We start from the raw sequence: 16,958 nt of genomic DNA, 5'->3' as shown, positions 1-16,958 counted from the left end.
ATAGGCAAGATTCTGTATCATTCGTTAATCATCATTCCCGCTTCATATGTTGATGTATTTCTCTTTGGCTGCTGTATCTTCCACTTCCCAGATTTTATTTGAAATCCTGTTTTGGCATTATTTCTGTTCCTTTGCACAAACTGATTTTCAAAGTTTCACCCTTTCTGCCTGCTTTCACATCAGGGCGTTGATAACTTTAGCTGTGTATGAAGTATTTTCCCTTTTTTAAGTAACTACCACTCACCCCTAAAGAATAAAGTCAACAGAAAAATGATTTGATCCAGATTATTTTCATGAAAGCTAGCTCCTGCTGAAGTCAATCCTGATCAGAACCACATGCAATTCTGCAGGGAAACATGGGAGGCTGCTTTTCGTGGGAAGACCCTTTTCACAGAAGAATCCTGCTGGTTGTGATGTTGCTGCTTGTGCTGCTGTGTCATAGTGTTTGCCAGGCATATTCCATGAATTGCAGCATACGTGACGATCCTCTCCCTATTCCTCATGAGTTTTACCTGCCGGGAGACCTGGTCATCAGTGAAATTGTTTCTCAGGTCTTCTTGCTCTACAATCTCCTCTCTTTCATGGAACAGCCGACACAGATTGTGATTGATGAGCCCATGTATGTCTCTCTCTCTCTCTCTCTCTCTCTCTCTCTCTCTCTCTCTCTCTCTCTCTCTCTCTCTCTCTCATAAACACACACACACACACAAACACTTGTTGCAACGTATGTTCAGAATATAATTACTGGGAATCTGTCTTTAAGGAAAAGGGTTCATTTTGGGAGTGAGAAAAGTGTCGTGTCAGAAGCTTGTTCATATCTACTTAGACTTCCACATTATACTGTTAGCACAAAGCATTAGTAAGTTTTCTCACACAAGTGTCATTGAAGTGTAAGGATCTTCAATACTTCCATTGGGCTTTTGCAGATTCTAGGTGGAGGAATTTGCATGTATTTGTTTTTCTCCACACTACTTCTTCTTACTCTTTGTTCCCTACCATCCTTGGCCTTCATCTGTATCCCATCCCATTGTCTTTCAGTCACTTGGTCTTTTAAACTTTCATTTCATATTATTTTGGTCCAGGCATACCACCCTATTCCATCCTTCCTCTTGATTTCATCCTGCCCTTCCTTCAGCCTACTCCAGATTACATATGACCAATTCCACTCGATTGCTGCAACTGTAAATACATTGGACCCACAATCAAATCTGATGAGAGTATGCGTATGAGAGGAGCATTTGGAAATCATAGAATCATAGAATCATAGAGTTGGAAGAGACCACAAGGGCCATCGAGTCCAACCCCCTGCCAAGCAGGAAACACCATCAGAGCACTCCTGACATATGGTTGTCAAGCCTCTGCTTAAAGAAGGAGAGTCCACCACACTCCTTGGCAGCAAATTCCACTATCGAACAGCTCTTACTGTCAGGAAGTTCTTCCTAATGTTTAGGTGGAATCTTCTTTCTTGTAGTTTGGATCCATTGCTCCGTGTCTGATTCTCTGGGGCAGCAGAAAACAATCCTTCTCCCTCCTCTATGTGACATCCTTTTATATATTTGAACATGGCTATCATATCACCCCTTAACCTCCTCTTCTCCAGGCTAAACATGCCCAGCTCCCTTAGCCGTTCCTCATAAGGCATCGTTTCCAGGCCTTTGACCATTTTGGTTGCCCTCCTCTGGACACGTTCCAATTTGTCAGTGTCCTTCTTGAACTGTGGTGCCCAGAACTGGACACAGTACTCCGGGTGAGGTCTGACCAGAGCAGAATACAGTGGCACTATTACTTCCCTTGATCTAGATGCTATACTCCTATTGATGCAGCCCAGAATTGCATTGGCTTTTTTAGCTGCCGCGTCACACTGTTGGCTCATGTCAAGTTTGTGGTCAACCAAGACTCCTAGATCCTTTTCACATGTACTGCTCTCAAGCCAGGTGTCACCCATCTTGTATTTCTGCCTCTCATTTTTTTTTTGCCCAAGTGCAATACTTTACATTTCTCCCTGTTAAAATTCATCTTGTTTGTTTTGGCCCAGTTCTCTAATCTGTCAAGGTTGTTTTGAAGTGTGATCCTGTCCTCTGGGGTGTTAGCCACCCCTCCCAGTTTGGTGTCATCTGCAAATTTGATCAGGATGCCCTTGAGTCCATCATCCAAGTCGTTGATAAAGATGTTGAATAAGACTGGGCCCAAGACAGAACCCTGTGGCACCCCACTAGTCACTCTGCTCCAGGATGAAGAGGAACCATTGATGAGCACCCTTTGGGTTCGGTCAGTCAGCCAGTTACAAATCCACTGAGTGGTAGCATAGTCAAGACCGCATTTTACCAGCTTCTTTACAAGAATATCATGGGGCACCTTGTCAAATGCCTTGCTGAAATCAAGGTAGGCTACATCCACTGCGTTCCCTTCATCTACCAGGCTTGTAATTCTGTAAAAAAAAATGAGATCAGGTTAGTCTGACATGACTCATTTTTCAGAAATCCATGCTGACTATTGGTGATCACAGCATTCCTTTCTCGGTGCTCACAGACTGTTTGCTTAATGATCTGCTCCAGAATCTTCCCTGGTATTGATGTCAGACTGACTGGGCGGTAATTATTTGGGTCCTCTCTTTTCCCCTTTTTGAAAATAGGGACAACATTTGCCCTCCTCCAGTCTGCCGGGACTTCGCCTGTTCTCCAGGAATTCTCAAAGATGACTGCCAGTGGTTCTGAGATCACATCTGCCAGTTCTTTTAATACTCTTGGATGCAGTTCATCTGGCCCTGGAGACTTGAATACATCTAAACTAGCCAAGTATTCTTGTACTATCTCCTTAGTTATTCTGGGCTGTGTTTCCTCTGCTGAATCATTTGCTCCAAATTCTTCAGGTCGGGCATTGTTTTCTTTATCGGAGAATGAGGCAAAGAAGGCGTTGAGGAGTTCAAACCTTTCTGTGTCCCCTGTTTGCATTTCACCATCTTCTCCTCTGAGTGACCCCACTGTTTCTTTGTTCTTCCTTTTGCTACAAACATACCCATAAAAGCCTTTTTTGTTGCTTTTAACCTCTCTAGCAAGCCTGAGTTCATTCTGTGCTTTAGCTTTTCTGACTTTGTGTCTACACGTGCTGGCTATTTGTTTGAATTCCTCTTTGGTGGTTTCCGCCCTTTTCCATTTTTTGTACGCATCCTTTTTTAATCTTAAGTCAGTTAAAAGTTCTTTAGATAGCCACCCTGGCTTCTTTAGGCACCTTCCATGTTTCCATCTCATTGGTATTGCCTGAAGTTGTGCTTTTACTATCTCCCTCTTAACAAACTCCCAGCCATCATGAACTCCCTTTGCTTTTACTGTCCATGGGATCTCATCCAGCACTTCCCTAAGTTTTATGAAGTCGGCTTTCTTAAAGTCAAGAAATTGAGTCCTAGTATGCTTGGCTGCTCCTTTCCACTGTATAGTAAACTTCAGAAGAGCATGATCACTCACGCCTAATGATCCTTCCACTTCTACCCCACTAACCAGGTCATCAGCATTGGTTAGGACCAGATCTAAAATGGCTGTTCCTCTTGTTGCTTCTCCCACTTTCTGGACAATGAAGTTGTCTGCAAGGCCAGTGAGGAATCTGTTTGACCTTATGCTCTTGGCTGAGTTTGACATCCAACAAATATCCGGGTAATTGAAGTCCCCCATTACTACTATCTCCCTTCCTTTTGCATGCTTGGCCATCTGTTCCAGGAAGGCATCATCTATGTCCTCCGTTTGGCTTGGGGATCTGTAGTAAACTCCCACAATGAGGTCACTGTTATTCTTCTCTCCCTTAATTTTGACCCAAATGCTCTCACTTTGGCTTTGAGGTTCTAAATCTTGGATCTCTTCACAGGTATACACATCCCTGACATATAACGCCACTCCTCCTCCTTTCTTGTCTGGTCTGTTTCTCTGAAATAGATTGTATCCATCCATTATTACATTCCAATCGTGGGACTTATCCCACCAGGTTTCAGTGATGCCTATTATGTCATATTTAGTTTGCTGTACCAAGAGCTCAAGCTCATCTTGTTTATTTCCCATGCTTTGCGCATTAGTGTACAGACATTGAAGTCCATTAATCATTCCCCCGTGTCTCTTATTTAAGGATTTTTTCCTCCCACCACTAGGTCTGCGTGCTGTTTGCTCCATTCGGTCTATGACATTTGGATGATCATCTTCATCAATTGATAGACTCCTACCTTCAGGAGCACTGTCTCCCTCCCCCACATTAGTCAATTTAAAGCCCTCCTGATGAGGTTTCTGAGATTTTTGGCAAAAACATTCCTCCCAACCATTGTGAGGTGCAGCCCATCACTTGCCAGAAGTCCATCTTCAAGAAACTGCAGTCCGTGATCTAAGAATCCAAACCGTTCCTGTTTACACCATCTGCGAAGCCAGCTGTTCACTTCCACTATTTTTCCCTCCCTCCCTGGGCCACGTCTTTCATTCTCTTGATATGCCTCTTCTGGTACATTTAGATGGGTAGAGGTAATTTATTATGGGGGGATGCGTGTAATTTTAAAATTGGTCATAAGACATATTGTATTGCACTGTTTGCAAATATATATAGACTAAGAAGAGGCTTCCAGTTGTACCTCTCACTTGCCGTCTTCTCTGATTTCATCACTAAGTGGGAGACGCTCCTCAGTTACCTTGCTATTTCCAGATAATAAACAATCCCTTCTTACTTACTTGATGCAATTTCATCTTATTTATTGTTTGATTGTAATAACTGAAAGATGAGCTGAGAGATGAAGAGGACACACATATTTTTCTTGCTTCTCTCAGTATTTGTGTCATCTACTACTTTTATTACAGCTCAGTGCCAAAGAACTACCAGCACATCCTGGCCTTAGCATTTGCTGTCAAAGAGATAAATGAAAATCCCAACATTTTATCGAATCTCTCGCTGGGATTTCACACCCTCAATAGCTACTACACTGCAAAGACAACCTATAAGGCCACCCTCAGCCTGTTTTCTGCACAGCGTCGCTTTGTCCCCAACTTCAAGTGTCACAACCACAACAACCTGATAGCTCTCATTGGAGGATGCATCTCTGAAATCTCTGCCAACGTGGCCGTCATTTCAGCCATCTACAAGACTCCACAGGTAAGCTGTGTGCATGCAAGTACAGATAGTTCAGAGCTGTGGCACAATATCATGATTTCAAAAACATGGCCTGCAATATTTTGGATAGCCAACTGGTTAAATACAGTCCAAGTGATAATCCTATCAGGTTTATTCACAGCTCATTGGAAATGGTGCTGATCATGAAGGTAAATCAGACTTCAGATAAGTTTACAGTTAAGTGACTCAGGGCTTTGTCACTCCCCAGATACGGTTCAACCTTTTTTATCCATGATTTACTCCAGAGCTGGGAACTCTCAGAATGCTGTGGGACACAGAGGCTGGAGAGAACTCTTCTGCGGGAAATATGTGGGGCTCTGTAGAGAAACCCAGGACAACCAAATATCTGGAGGAATCAGCAATGGTCCTCAGGCCACCTCATGTCCCTCTTCACATCAATGACTCACTTGGCCCACTAATCGCCTTCTTCCCAATATTAAAGCCTTGTCTTATTCCCTGATTTCCCCCTTTGTCTCATGGACCTAAAGTTGGATAGTGGCAGCTAGAGATGGAAAATTTCTTAAAATCAATCAGAAGAAGGAGGTTTGAGGAAGTTGCACACTTTTTTTGCAGAAGCCGATCTCATGCCTCACAGGCAAGAGCTTGTGAACAGTCTTCAATACTGATCTTTCAATAAACTTCTCACTCCAGCGTTCTCTTCAGGTTTTTCAGTCTTTGACGTGAACCTCATAGCTCTGCTCAGCTCACTCTCTCCGTGTTTGCAGTTCCCATCCTATCTAAGATGATTGTTGTATATTGGAACTATCTGTGCCCTTTCTAGCATATTTAAGTGATGGGTTTTTATTATTATTATTCTGTTCCCTGCACTGGCATTAAAAAACAAAGTTAGAGAATAACTTTTAATACTTAAAAAAAATCTTATTTATTTAAGAATTATTCTCAATAATCAACAAAACTACCCCCAAAATAACTTTGTATCACAATGTTACATAAGTAAATGTAAGTATAATATTTATTCAGAGAAAAATTAAAAATGTACTTGAAGTTGTTTTTGCATGAGATAATTATTTCCATGGCAATTTTGTATAGAGGGCCTCCAGTTTTCCCAGCATCTATTTCTATATTAATTGCCACTTTTGAGATTAAATAAAATGTAATTTTGGGGGCATTCTTATCAAATCCCAAAACTTCACCAAACCATTCTTTCCAGGAAATAAGAAAAGTAACTTTCCTTTTTAAAGCCCATACCACCCTTGCAGCTATGGTAGGTGACATATAGCTCAACAACATCCATGGCCATCGTACCCACTAAGGGCCAAGCTGAAGTATCTACATGAACCAAACCAGCATAATGAAAACCGTGGGCACTAAATGAGCAGAGACATAGCAGGGAGCCCTATTCCTACTGTAGCCAAGTCTGTGGAAAGCCAAATCGTCTTGCTACCAGAAGGCAGTATCAAGCGAGGAAGGCAGGGAAGTGTCTACCCTGGAGCATGACAAAAATCCAGATGCCAAAAAAGTGTTTCAGGAGATGGTGGGTGGGGACTTTGCTCTTATTGGAGACGTAATCTTCTCTGTCTCCTCTGGACACTACCTAAGTTAACAGCTCTGTACTGAGATCTTTCCTTTCCAACCCTCTGGCTCAGCTCACCAATTCCCTGTTTCAGCTCTGACTGCCAGAGACGGGTCTGCTCATGCTCTGGAACATTTGTTCTATTGTATATAAACTTCTGGGGGTGACATGGCAGTGGCTAAATGGTTTGGTGGCCAAACAGAGAAGACCACATGAAGAATACTTGTGCATTTTATTTCAGCTCACTTATGGATCATTTTTGCCAATACAACATGCCAACACTTTATTCCCCTTTTTGTACCAGATGGTCCCAAATGAAGCCCAACAGCACATCGGGGTTGTGCAGTTACTCAAACATTTTGGATGGACATGGATTGGACTATTGGCTGTGGATGATGACAAAGGGGACCAGTTTTTGCAGACAATGGCCCCAATGCTTGATGAAAACGGCATCTGTTATGCCTTCATCATGAGAATACCAAAATGGAATTATGTGGATGAGATGATAGAATATGTTTCACAACGCATAGAACACTATGTAACTGTTTTCAAGGAGAAAGCCAATGTGTTTTTTGTATATGGAGAACCTCCATCCTTTCAGGTTTTGAGAATGTTGTTCTTTGTAGCACCATTCATGGAACTGCCACCTCTTGGAAAAGTCTGGATTGTTACATCTCACTGGGATTTTGCATCACACTCTATTCAAAAGATTTGGGATTTACAAACCTTCCATGGTACCATATCTTTCACAGTTCACTCAAATCAGCCTGAGGGTTTCCAAAAGTTCCTTCAGATGGTAAGACCTTCGTGGTTCAAAAGAGATGGCTTTATTCAAGACTTCTGGGAACAGGCTTTTGGCTGTTTGCTAACAATGTCCAAGGAGTGGGAAGGAGAGGAGAATAAAACCTGCACTGGGGAAGAGAATCTGGAGAGTCTTCCTGGAGGTTTGTTTGAAATGAAAATGACTGGCCACAGCTACAATGTCTACAATGCTATCTATGCTGTGGCACATGCTTTGAATGCTATATTCAAATTCAAATCCATGCATAGAAGATTGGAAGTAGGACGAAAAACGGCATTTCAGAATGTGGAACCATGGCAGGTAATTATAAACCAGATAATTTTTTTAGGTAACCATGTTCCCACCCCATGGCTGCCTCCCTACAGTCAGGATAAGAGAAGACTGAGAGGAGATGTGATAGCCATTTTCAGGTATCTTAAGAGCTGCCTAATGGAAGAAGAAGAGGAGGAGGAGAAGTTTGAATTTGATATCCCACTTTATCACTACCCTCAGGAGTCTCAAAGCGGCTAACATTCTCCTTTCCCTTCCTCCCCCACAACAAACACTCTGTGAGGTGAGAGGGGCTGAGGGACTTCAGAGAAGTGTGACTAGCCCAAAGTCACCCAGCAGCTGCATGTGGAGGAGCGGAGACGCGAACCCGGTTCCCCAGATTACAAATCTACCGTTCTTAACCACTACATCACACTGGCTCCACACTGGAAGATGGAGCAAGTTTGTGTTCTCCTGCTCTGGATTGTAGGATCCAAACCAAAGGGGTCAAGTTCAAGAAAGTATATTTTTGTAAGAAAGGAGGAGAGGAGAGAGGTGCAGTGGTGGAGAGGAGGAATGGAGGGAAGAGAGCTGAGCTACAGATTTGGCTTTTTGAAATTCCTGCCAGCAGATGGTGCAATGCGTGCAGAGGAGGGATACCAAGCCATATGAGGAACACTTGGGAGAGATGGGAGAGACTGAGAGGGAATGAGATAACTATCTTCAAGTATCCATAGGCTGTCCCATGGAAGATGGAGCAAGATATCATGAATGAAGGAAGAACTTTCCTACATGAAGAGCTGTCATGGATGCTTGAGCTGAGATCCTTGCATCGCAGGGGGAACTCTCTTGCCATCTATCTAGAGGACAAAACAGAAACAAAGGGAATAAGATTTTAAGGAATAATGATGTGTCCTTTGAGGTCAGCTAGGATGTTTATCATTACCAACAGTTGCAGTTTTTCTATTTGCCTTTTTTGTACTAGATAGCCCATAGATAGATTAGATAGATAGATAGATAGATGATAGATGATAGATAGATAGATAGATAGATAGATAGATAGATAGATAGATAGATATAGATAGATAGATGATAAATGACAGATAGATAGATAGATTAGATAGATAGATGATAGATAGATAGATATAGATAGATATAGATTAGATAGATAGATGATTGATAGATAGATAGATAGATAGATAGATAGATAGATGATAGATAGATGATAGATAGATGATAGATAGATAGATAGATAGATAGATAGATAGATAGATAGATGATAGATATAGATAGATGATAGATGATAGATAGATAGATAGATAGATACATAGATAGATAGATAGATAGATAGATAGATGATAGATATAGATAGATAGATGATAGATAGAGATATGATAGACAGATAGATACATAGATAGAGAAAAGAAAGAAAGACAGACAGACAAATTGAATTCATAATTATCTTTGAATATGTTTAAGTTTTTTGCTGTTAACCATACCCCTAAATATTTAACCTTCTTTTCTATCAATCATTCTGTGGTGATGATGATGATGATGATGATGATGATGATAATAATAATAATAATAATAATAATAATAATAATAATAATAATTTATTTATACCCCACCCATCTGGCTGGATTTCCCCAGCCACTCTGGGTGGCTTCCAACTGAATATTAAAAACAATACAGCATCAGACATTAAAAACTTCCCTAAAGAGGGCTGCCTTCAGTTGTCTTTTAAAAGTAAAATAGTTGTTTATTGCCTTGACATCTGCTGGGAGGGCATTCCACAGGGCAGGTGCCACTACCAAGAAGGCCCTCTGCCTGGTTCCCTGTAACCTTACTTCTCGCAATGAGGGAACCGCCAGAAGGCCCTCTGCGCTGGATCTCAGTGTCCGGGCTGAACGATGGGGGTGGAGACGCTCCTTCAGGTATACAGGACCGAGACCGTTTAGGGCTTTAAAGGTCAGCACCAACACTTTGAATTTTGCTCAGAAACGTACTGGGAGCCAATACAGATCTCTCAGAACCGGTGTTATGTGGTCCCGGCGGCCACTCCCAGTCACCAGTCTAGCTGCCGCATTCTGGATTAATTGCAGTTTCCGGGTCACCTTCAAAGGTAGCCCCACGTAGAGCGTGTTGCAATACTCCAAGCGGGAGATAACCAGAGCATGCACCACTCTGGTGAGACAGTCCACGGGCAGGTAGGGTCTCAGTCTGCGTACCAGATGGAGCTGGTAGACAGCTGCCCTGGACACAGAATTGACCTGCACCTCCATGGACAGCAGTGAGTCCAAAATGACTCCCAGGCTGTGCACCTGGTCCTTCAGGGGCACAGTTACCCCATTCAGGACTAGGGAATCCCCCACACCAGCCCGCCCCCTGTCCCCCCAAAACAGTACTTCTGTCTTGCCAGGATTCAACCTCAATCTGTTAGCCGCCATCCATCCTCAAACCACCTCCAGGCACTCACACAGGACCTTCACCGCCTTCACTGGTTCTGATTTATAGGAGAGGTAGAGCTGGGTGTCATCTGCATACTGATGAACACCCAGCCCAAACCCCCTGATGATCTCTCCCAGCGGCTTCATATTGATATTAAAAAGCATGAGGGAGAGAATGGAACCCTGAGGCACCCCACATGTGAGAGCCCAGGGGTCTGAACACTTACTCCCCACCACCACTTTCTGGACACGGCCCAGGAGAAAGGAGTGGAACCACCAAATAACAGTGCCCCCCAGCTCCCAGCCCCTCTAGACAGTCCAGAAGGATGTTATGGTCAACAAAGATCTGTTGTAATGATTCTTTAGATTGTTCTGTCATATTTTTCACCAACATTTTAGTTTTTATTTAGCTTAATACCGGCTACTTGCCGAAATTCCTGAATCTTATCTAACAGCCTTGGTATGTTATCACAAGGTTGTCTGCAAAAGCTTTCAGTTTATATGCTTTACTCCCCACCGTAACTCCTTTTATTCCTTCATCTGCTCTTATATTTCTCGCCAGGATCTCTTAGACTATTATAAGCAGTAATGGTGACATGGGACAAATCTGTCTTGTTCCCTTTGTAATTCCACATTTTTCAGTTACTACATTATTCACAATCAGCATGGTTTTCTGCTCAGAATAGAGTCAATTCCTCTAAGGAATGGCTCTCCAAATTCCATCATTTCTATTGTCTTGTTTCATAAAAGTCCAAGAAACATTATCAAAGGCCTTCTCTGCATCCATAAACATCAAATCCGCTTGCTTTTCATTCCTGGCCTCCAGATACTCTTTTCTGTCTATTATATTCCTTATATTATCTTTCTTCTGGCAGCCAGGTATAAAGCCAGCTTGATCTTGGTGGATTGTTTCTTTTAACGCTGTTTTCAAACAGTTTGCCAAAATATTGGCAAATAATTTGTAGTCATTATTCAATAGTGAGATCGGCCTGTAATTTTTAACTGAAAGTAAATCTGAATGCTGTTTTGGAATTAATGTAATATAAGCAAGAATCTGGCAATTGACTCGAATTCATTATCCTATTCATTACATCTTTCAATGGTTGTGCCAACTGATCTTGCAGTTTTTTGTAATATTTAGCTGAAAGTCCATCTGGTTGTGGCAATTTCTCTGTTTTAGCTTGTCCTGTTGCTTGTTGCAGTTCCATCATCGTTATTGGTGCATTAAAAAGATTTATCTTTTCTTTTGGAATCTTTTGTAGGTCATTCTGCTTTAAATATGGATCAATTTTATCTTCATTTTCCCATCCAACTTCCTTGCTTTTTTAAAAAAAAACTGCCATGCTAGCAATTTTCCTGGTTTGTTTGCAAACTCAAAATTTGTCTGTTTTATCAATTTTATTTTCCATTCAATTTCTTGATTTACCAACATTGAAAATTAGGTTTGTAACATCTTTATATTCTGTTTTGTTGATTCGTTTCCTGGTTTTTTAATTATTTGTTTTTCGTGTTTAATCAGTTCATCGAGTAACTCTTTCTTTTTCTTCTCTCTTTTTTGCAGAGTATTTTGTTGTATAAAAAACCCCTCTCATTACTGCTTAAATTGTGCCCCAAACCACATTTATATCCATACATTGCTTCAAATTTTACCTCATTTTTTGCTCTATAAGACTCACTTTTTCCCCTCCTAAAAAGTAAGGGGAAATGTGTGTGCGTCTTATGGAGCGAATGCAGGCTGCACAGCTATCACAGAAGCCAGAACAGCAAGAGGGATTGCTGCTTTCACTGCGCAGTGATCCCTCTTGCTGTTCTGGCTTCTGAGATTCAGATTTTTTTTTTCTTGTTTTCCTCCTCCAAAAACTAGATTCATCTTGTGGTCTGGTGCGTCTTATAGAGTGAAAAATACAGTAGTTCAAAATAATCTCTCAGGGTTTTTTTCCTGCTTTCTGCAAGGTAATTTTTATTGTCTAATAAGCCTTGATTTAGTCTCCATCTGAAAGGTGAGTTTTCTTCTCTTCTTAATTCCAACAGTGATGAATTATGATCCAAGAGTGTCCTAGGTTGTGTTTCCACTTTTTTAGTTCTTAATGTTAGTTCATTAGCTACCCATACTGAGTTGATTCTTCCTGCAGATCAATTTGGCTCTGAGAAAAAAGTAAATTCGCTATCCAGTGGGTTTTTGAATCTCCAAATATCAGTTAATTTAAGATTTTCTACCATAGACTGTTCTTTCTTCAATCCAGGTCCATGAATTTCTACAGAGCATCATATTCAACAACAGTGCTGGAGATATTGTATACTTTAATGAAAATGCAGAATTAGTTGTAGGTTTCGATGTTACAAACTGGAGGATTTACCCCAATGGTTCAGTGATTAGAGCCAAAGTTGGAAAACTGAACCCTCAGGCTCCTTTTGGCAAAAAGTTAACCATTTATGATGATCAGATTGTGTGGCATAAAAGCTTTAATCAGGTGAGATGTAGCAGTGTGAAACCAGAGCTGGATGTACACTGACCTTTTTAATGTCATTAGAATGATTTTAACTATATCATTCCAAAACATAATTGCTTAAAAAAGCGTTCATTACTTACAAAACAGCTGTTCCCCTCAATGCCTGGTTCCTGGTTGCTCTGCAGCACCCTCTGGTGTCCCATTTTAATAATGCATTATCAACGTTCTAAGCTAAACGTAATATGGCTCTTACATCTTGAAAATCTTTCCTTAACCCTTTCTTAATCTTATAAACCATGAGTGTAGAGTCATCCCAGATATTGTAAAAAAACAAAAAACAACAACGCTGGGTCCAATAATGTTGTTGGACTACGACTCCCATCACCATCAGGCAGGATAGCCAATGATCAAGGATGATGGGAGGTGTAGTATAATCTGCCAACATCTGGAGAATGGAGATTGCCTGACAGCGAGGCAAACAAATTTCAACACTTTTGAATGTTTCTTCCTTTTTCCAGAATTTGTTTTGGTCAAATCCCGCATTATCTCTTTTCTTGTTTAATTACTTTATCTCTGCTTCATATTTCTGGAGAATGGAGATTGCCTGACAGCGAGGCAAACAAATTTCAACACTTTTGAATGTTTCTTCCTTTTTCCAGAATTTGTTTTGGTCAAATCCCGTATTATCTCTTTTCTTGTTTAATTACTTTATCTCTGCTTCATATTTCCATATTCTGGGCATGATGACAATAATTCACTCCACGTTAGGCAGAGTAAATAATTCACACAACTGAAACCTGGCCCCCTAGTCTCTTGTCTTGGCCCCCTATTTATGCGGTTTTCACCTGTGGCCCCTTTGGAATATCCTGGGGGCCTCAAGGGGTTATATGGCCCCTGGTTGAGAAACGCTGATTTAGAGTCCACAGACCCAGCTGGCCATGCACGCTCTCCTCATCATGAGGGTTCATATATTCCTACTAAGCTCCTGTGCGTGTTTCTGTGCAGGGGCTGCCAGTTTCTGTGTGCAATGACAACTGCTATCCCGGCTCCAGCAGGAAAAAGAAGGAGGGAGAGAAATTCTGCTGCTATGATTGTTTTCCATGTCCAGAAGGGACGATCTCTAATCAGAAGGGTAAGAGGCATCATGGACAGAGATATCAAGACACTCACTTAGCATAATATGCTTGCTCCTCCTTTCTTTGGGAAATGTATGTCCCCTTGAATGCATTCTGCAATATATATGTTAAAGAAAACTAAACAAGCAACTTCATTTTTAAAATTATGTTTCAAACAAGCAAGGACATTTTGACCTTATGCCAGTCACTATCTTACCAAACAGGAGGGGTGGAAAATGTCCAGTAGCACCTCTGAGACCAACTAAGTTTGTTCTTGATATGAGCTTTGTTTGCATGCAAACATCTTCAGATACACTGAAACAGAAGTCACCAGACCTTTATATTGTGAAGATCTAATGTGGGGAGTGATATATGCTGCATTGAGATAATTGGAAGAAAGATAGGATAAAATAACAATATATTTTCCATTGAAATACAAACTATTAAGGGGTCATTAAATCACACGCATCAGCAATGTGATCAATGAGATGAATATTTTAAAAATGTGAAAGCGGGATCCATTCTCAGGGAATCCCATACCTAAAGAAAAGCTCTTTACTTTGTCACTCTCTGTATTCAGAGACCTCAGGTCACAAATAGATTCAGGTGGCTAGGCGTGTAGCTGGGTTCAGTGTAGCTGGGATCCCACGAAGCAAGACACAATGGTAACAGCAAGAAACTTTATTGAATTAACAGAACTGACCAACAGGGGCATAGCAACTGCTTTTATACATTTCTGAAGGGCTAGGCCACTCCCACTCTCAATGTGATTGGCTGTCTAAACTCCCAAGCTACGCATCATAACTTTGAGTTTAAGGGCCAATGGCAGTAGCCCAAATCCTGAAATGTTCTGTGATTGGATATCATGTATTGAATCAGAACACAGGGGCTCAGAAGCCTTAGTCCAGACTTGGAGGAGGAGGAGGAGAAATTGGTTATGGTATGGTGGGCCCAAGATATTGGACACAATATATATACACGAACGAATGGGAAAGGCTGTGGAAGGAGGACATCAGGTTCAATGCATGTTACAATCTTAGAGAAAATGTGATGAAGATGTTATACAGATGGTGCCTAACCCCAGCCCAATTGGCCAAGATGTATAAGAATAGTTCAAATGCTTGTTGGAGGTGTAAAAATGGGGTAGGTACCTTTATGCACATGTGGTAGGAGTGTAATAGGATAAGAGAATTTTGGGATGTTAAATATTATGAACTCAAAAAGATTTTCAAATTCTCAATTTCAAAAAAACCTGAAGCCTTCCAGTTATGTATCATGTCCATGGAGATTAAGAAAAATCTTAGACCTCTTTTTATGTATGCAACCACAGTGGCTGGAAATTGGATAACAAGGAACTGGAAAGGTGATAACATCCCCACAAAAACGGATTGGCAAGAGAAAATAATAGAATATTTACAACTTGCCCAAATGACAGGGAGAATAAGAGGAAACTCAACAGAGAAAGTTAATAAAGATTGGATAATATTTAAAGAATATCTTAAAAACTACTGTGATGATGTTAATCTCCTGACAGACTTAGAATGAATCTTGAATTATAGAGAAAGTACATAGTAATTTTTTCTTGATAATAAATGGGAAAGTAAAACAATAACAATGAAATGTGTATAGACTAACAAAATGTAAAATAGCACAATGAGAGGAATCAGAAGTTAGTGTCTATGCTGTGTCTATGTTGTGGTGTGTATTGTATGTATTGTCTAAGTTATATGTAAATTTACATATAATAAAGGTTATTTAGAATCCAGATTCAAGCTCTGGCAAACCAGACCACTTTCACTGCCTGCCATAACCGATTCTTTCAGGTAGATGTACGGTAGGTCATTATCGTGACATTTTTAATTGTTCCTTCTTCTTCCCCTCCACCCTCCAGATATGGATGCCTGTGTCAAGTGCGCAGAAGAAAACTACCCAAACCAGGACCAAACAGGGTGTATTCCAAGGGGGCTGAGCTACCTCTCCTACCGAGAAAAGTTAGGGCTCAGCTTAGCTGTCTCCGCTCTGGCTTTCTCCCTAATCACCACCTTCGTGCTGGCGACTTTTGTGAAGCACAAGGACACTCCCATCGTCAAAGCCAACAACCGCAGCCTCACCTACCTCCTCCTCATCTCCCTCCTTCTCTGCTTCCTCTGTTCCTTACTCTTCATTGGTCAGCCTGGAAAAGGGACCTGCCTCTTCCGACAAATGACTTTCAGCATCGTCTTCTCGGTGGCCCTTTCCAGTATTCTGGCCAAAACCATCACCGTGGTTCTAGCATTCATGGCAACCAAGCCAGGATCCAGAATGAGGAGATGGGTGGGGAAGGGGCTGGCCAATTGCGTGGTCTTTTCCTGCTCTTTCCTTCAAGCTGGCATTTGCACCCTTTGGCTAAGTGCTTCCCCTCCATTCCCAGATACAGACATGCACTCACTGAAGAGTGAGATCATCCTGGAATGCAATGAGGGTTCAGCTGCCATGTTTTATTGTGCTTTGGGCTATATGGGTTTTCTGGCCGTTGTGAGTTTCCTTGTGGCTTTCCTGGCTAGAAAGTTACCTGACAGTTTCAACGAGGCCAAATTCATCACGTTTAGCATGTTGGTTTTCTGCAGTGTTTGGCTGACCTTTGTTCCAACCTACCTGAGCACCAAAGGGAAATACATGGTAGCCGTGGAAGTCTTCTCCATCTTGTCCTCCAGTGCTGGGCTACTGGGTTGCATCTTTTTCCCTAAATGCTACATCATTGTGCTGAGGTCTGACCTGAACAACAAGGAAAGCCTAATAAGGGGAAGAAAATAGTGTGTGTGTGTGTGTGTGTGTGTGTGTCTATATCTTAGAGCTTGAGGAGTCCTGGGATATCATTCACTCAGACCTCTGATCTTGATCTTTGAATAAATTTGTGTCTCATCAGTTTCCTCTGTGTTTTTTCTTATTCTTGACCAGCTCCAGACTAGAGAACTCTATTTTCTGGACCATGATTATGATCTGGGTGTGGATGCAGTGCAGGGCAAATCAGGTTTGGGTTAGTTTGGACCCTATAGAGTCTGATCCAGATTTATAAATCAGGGCCAGAAACTGTGCATAACTGCCAAAAACATAGATTGATCAAAAAATATTTGAGGGGTCCAGGCCCCCTCAGGTCAATGGGCACTGTCATTAAAATGCTGTGAGTGCGCCACTTCTTGTGACCAAGTATGTGGGGTGGGGCTTACCTGTCCCCCCATATTTTATTCA

General features: G+C 41.5%; 1 protein-coding gene across 1 annotated transcript in view; it reads left to right on the top strand.

Annotated features, from left to right (window-relative positions):
• The window catches only part of LOC309362387 (uncharacterized protein), a gene marked incomplete at its 5' end in the record, with an annotated part of 42,847 nt that overhangs the window by 16,456 nt on the left and 9,433 nt on the right, over window positions 1-16,958 (top strand). Inside the window, 3 exons of the mRNA XM_081931736.1 lie at window positions 4,829-5,115; window positions 13,621-13,747; window positions 15,622-16,321. Coding sequence (XP_081787862.1) covers window positions 4,829-5,115; window positions 13,621-13,747; window positions 15,622-16,321 — 1,114 coding nt within the window. The remainder of the gene's footprint in view (window positions 1-4,828; window positions 5,116-13,620; window positions 13,748-15,621; window positions 16,322-16,958) is intronic.

Source organism: Podarcis melisellensis (genome assembly GCF_964234715.1).
Source record: "Podarcis melisellensis genome assembly, contig: HAP1_SCAFFOLD_74, whole genome shotgun sequence".
NCBI lineage: Eukaryota > Metazoa > Chordata > Lepidosauria > Squamata > Lacertidae > Podarcis > Podarcis melisellensis.
The sequence above is the reverse complement of the archived record's forward strand: the minus strand, read 5'-3'. Positions and strand labels throughout refer to the sequence as shown.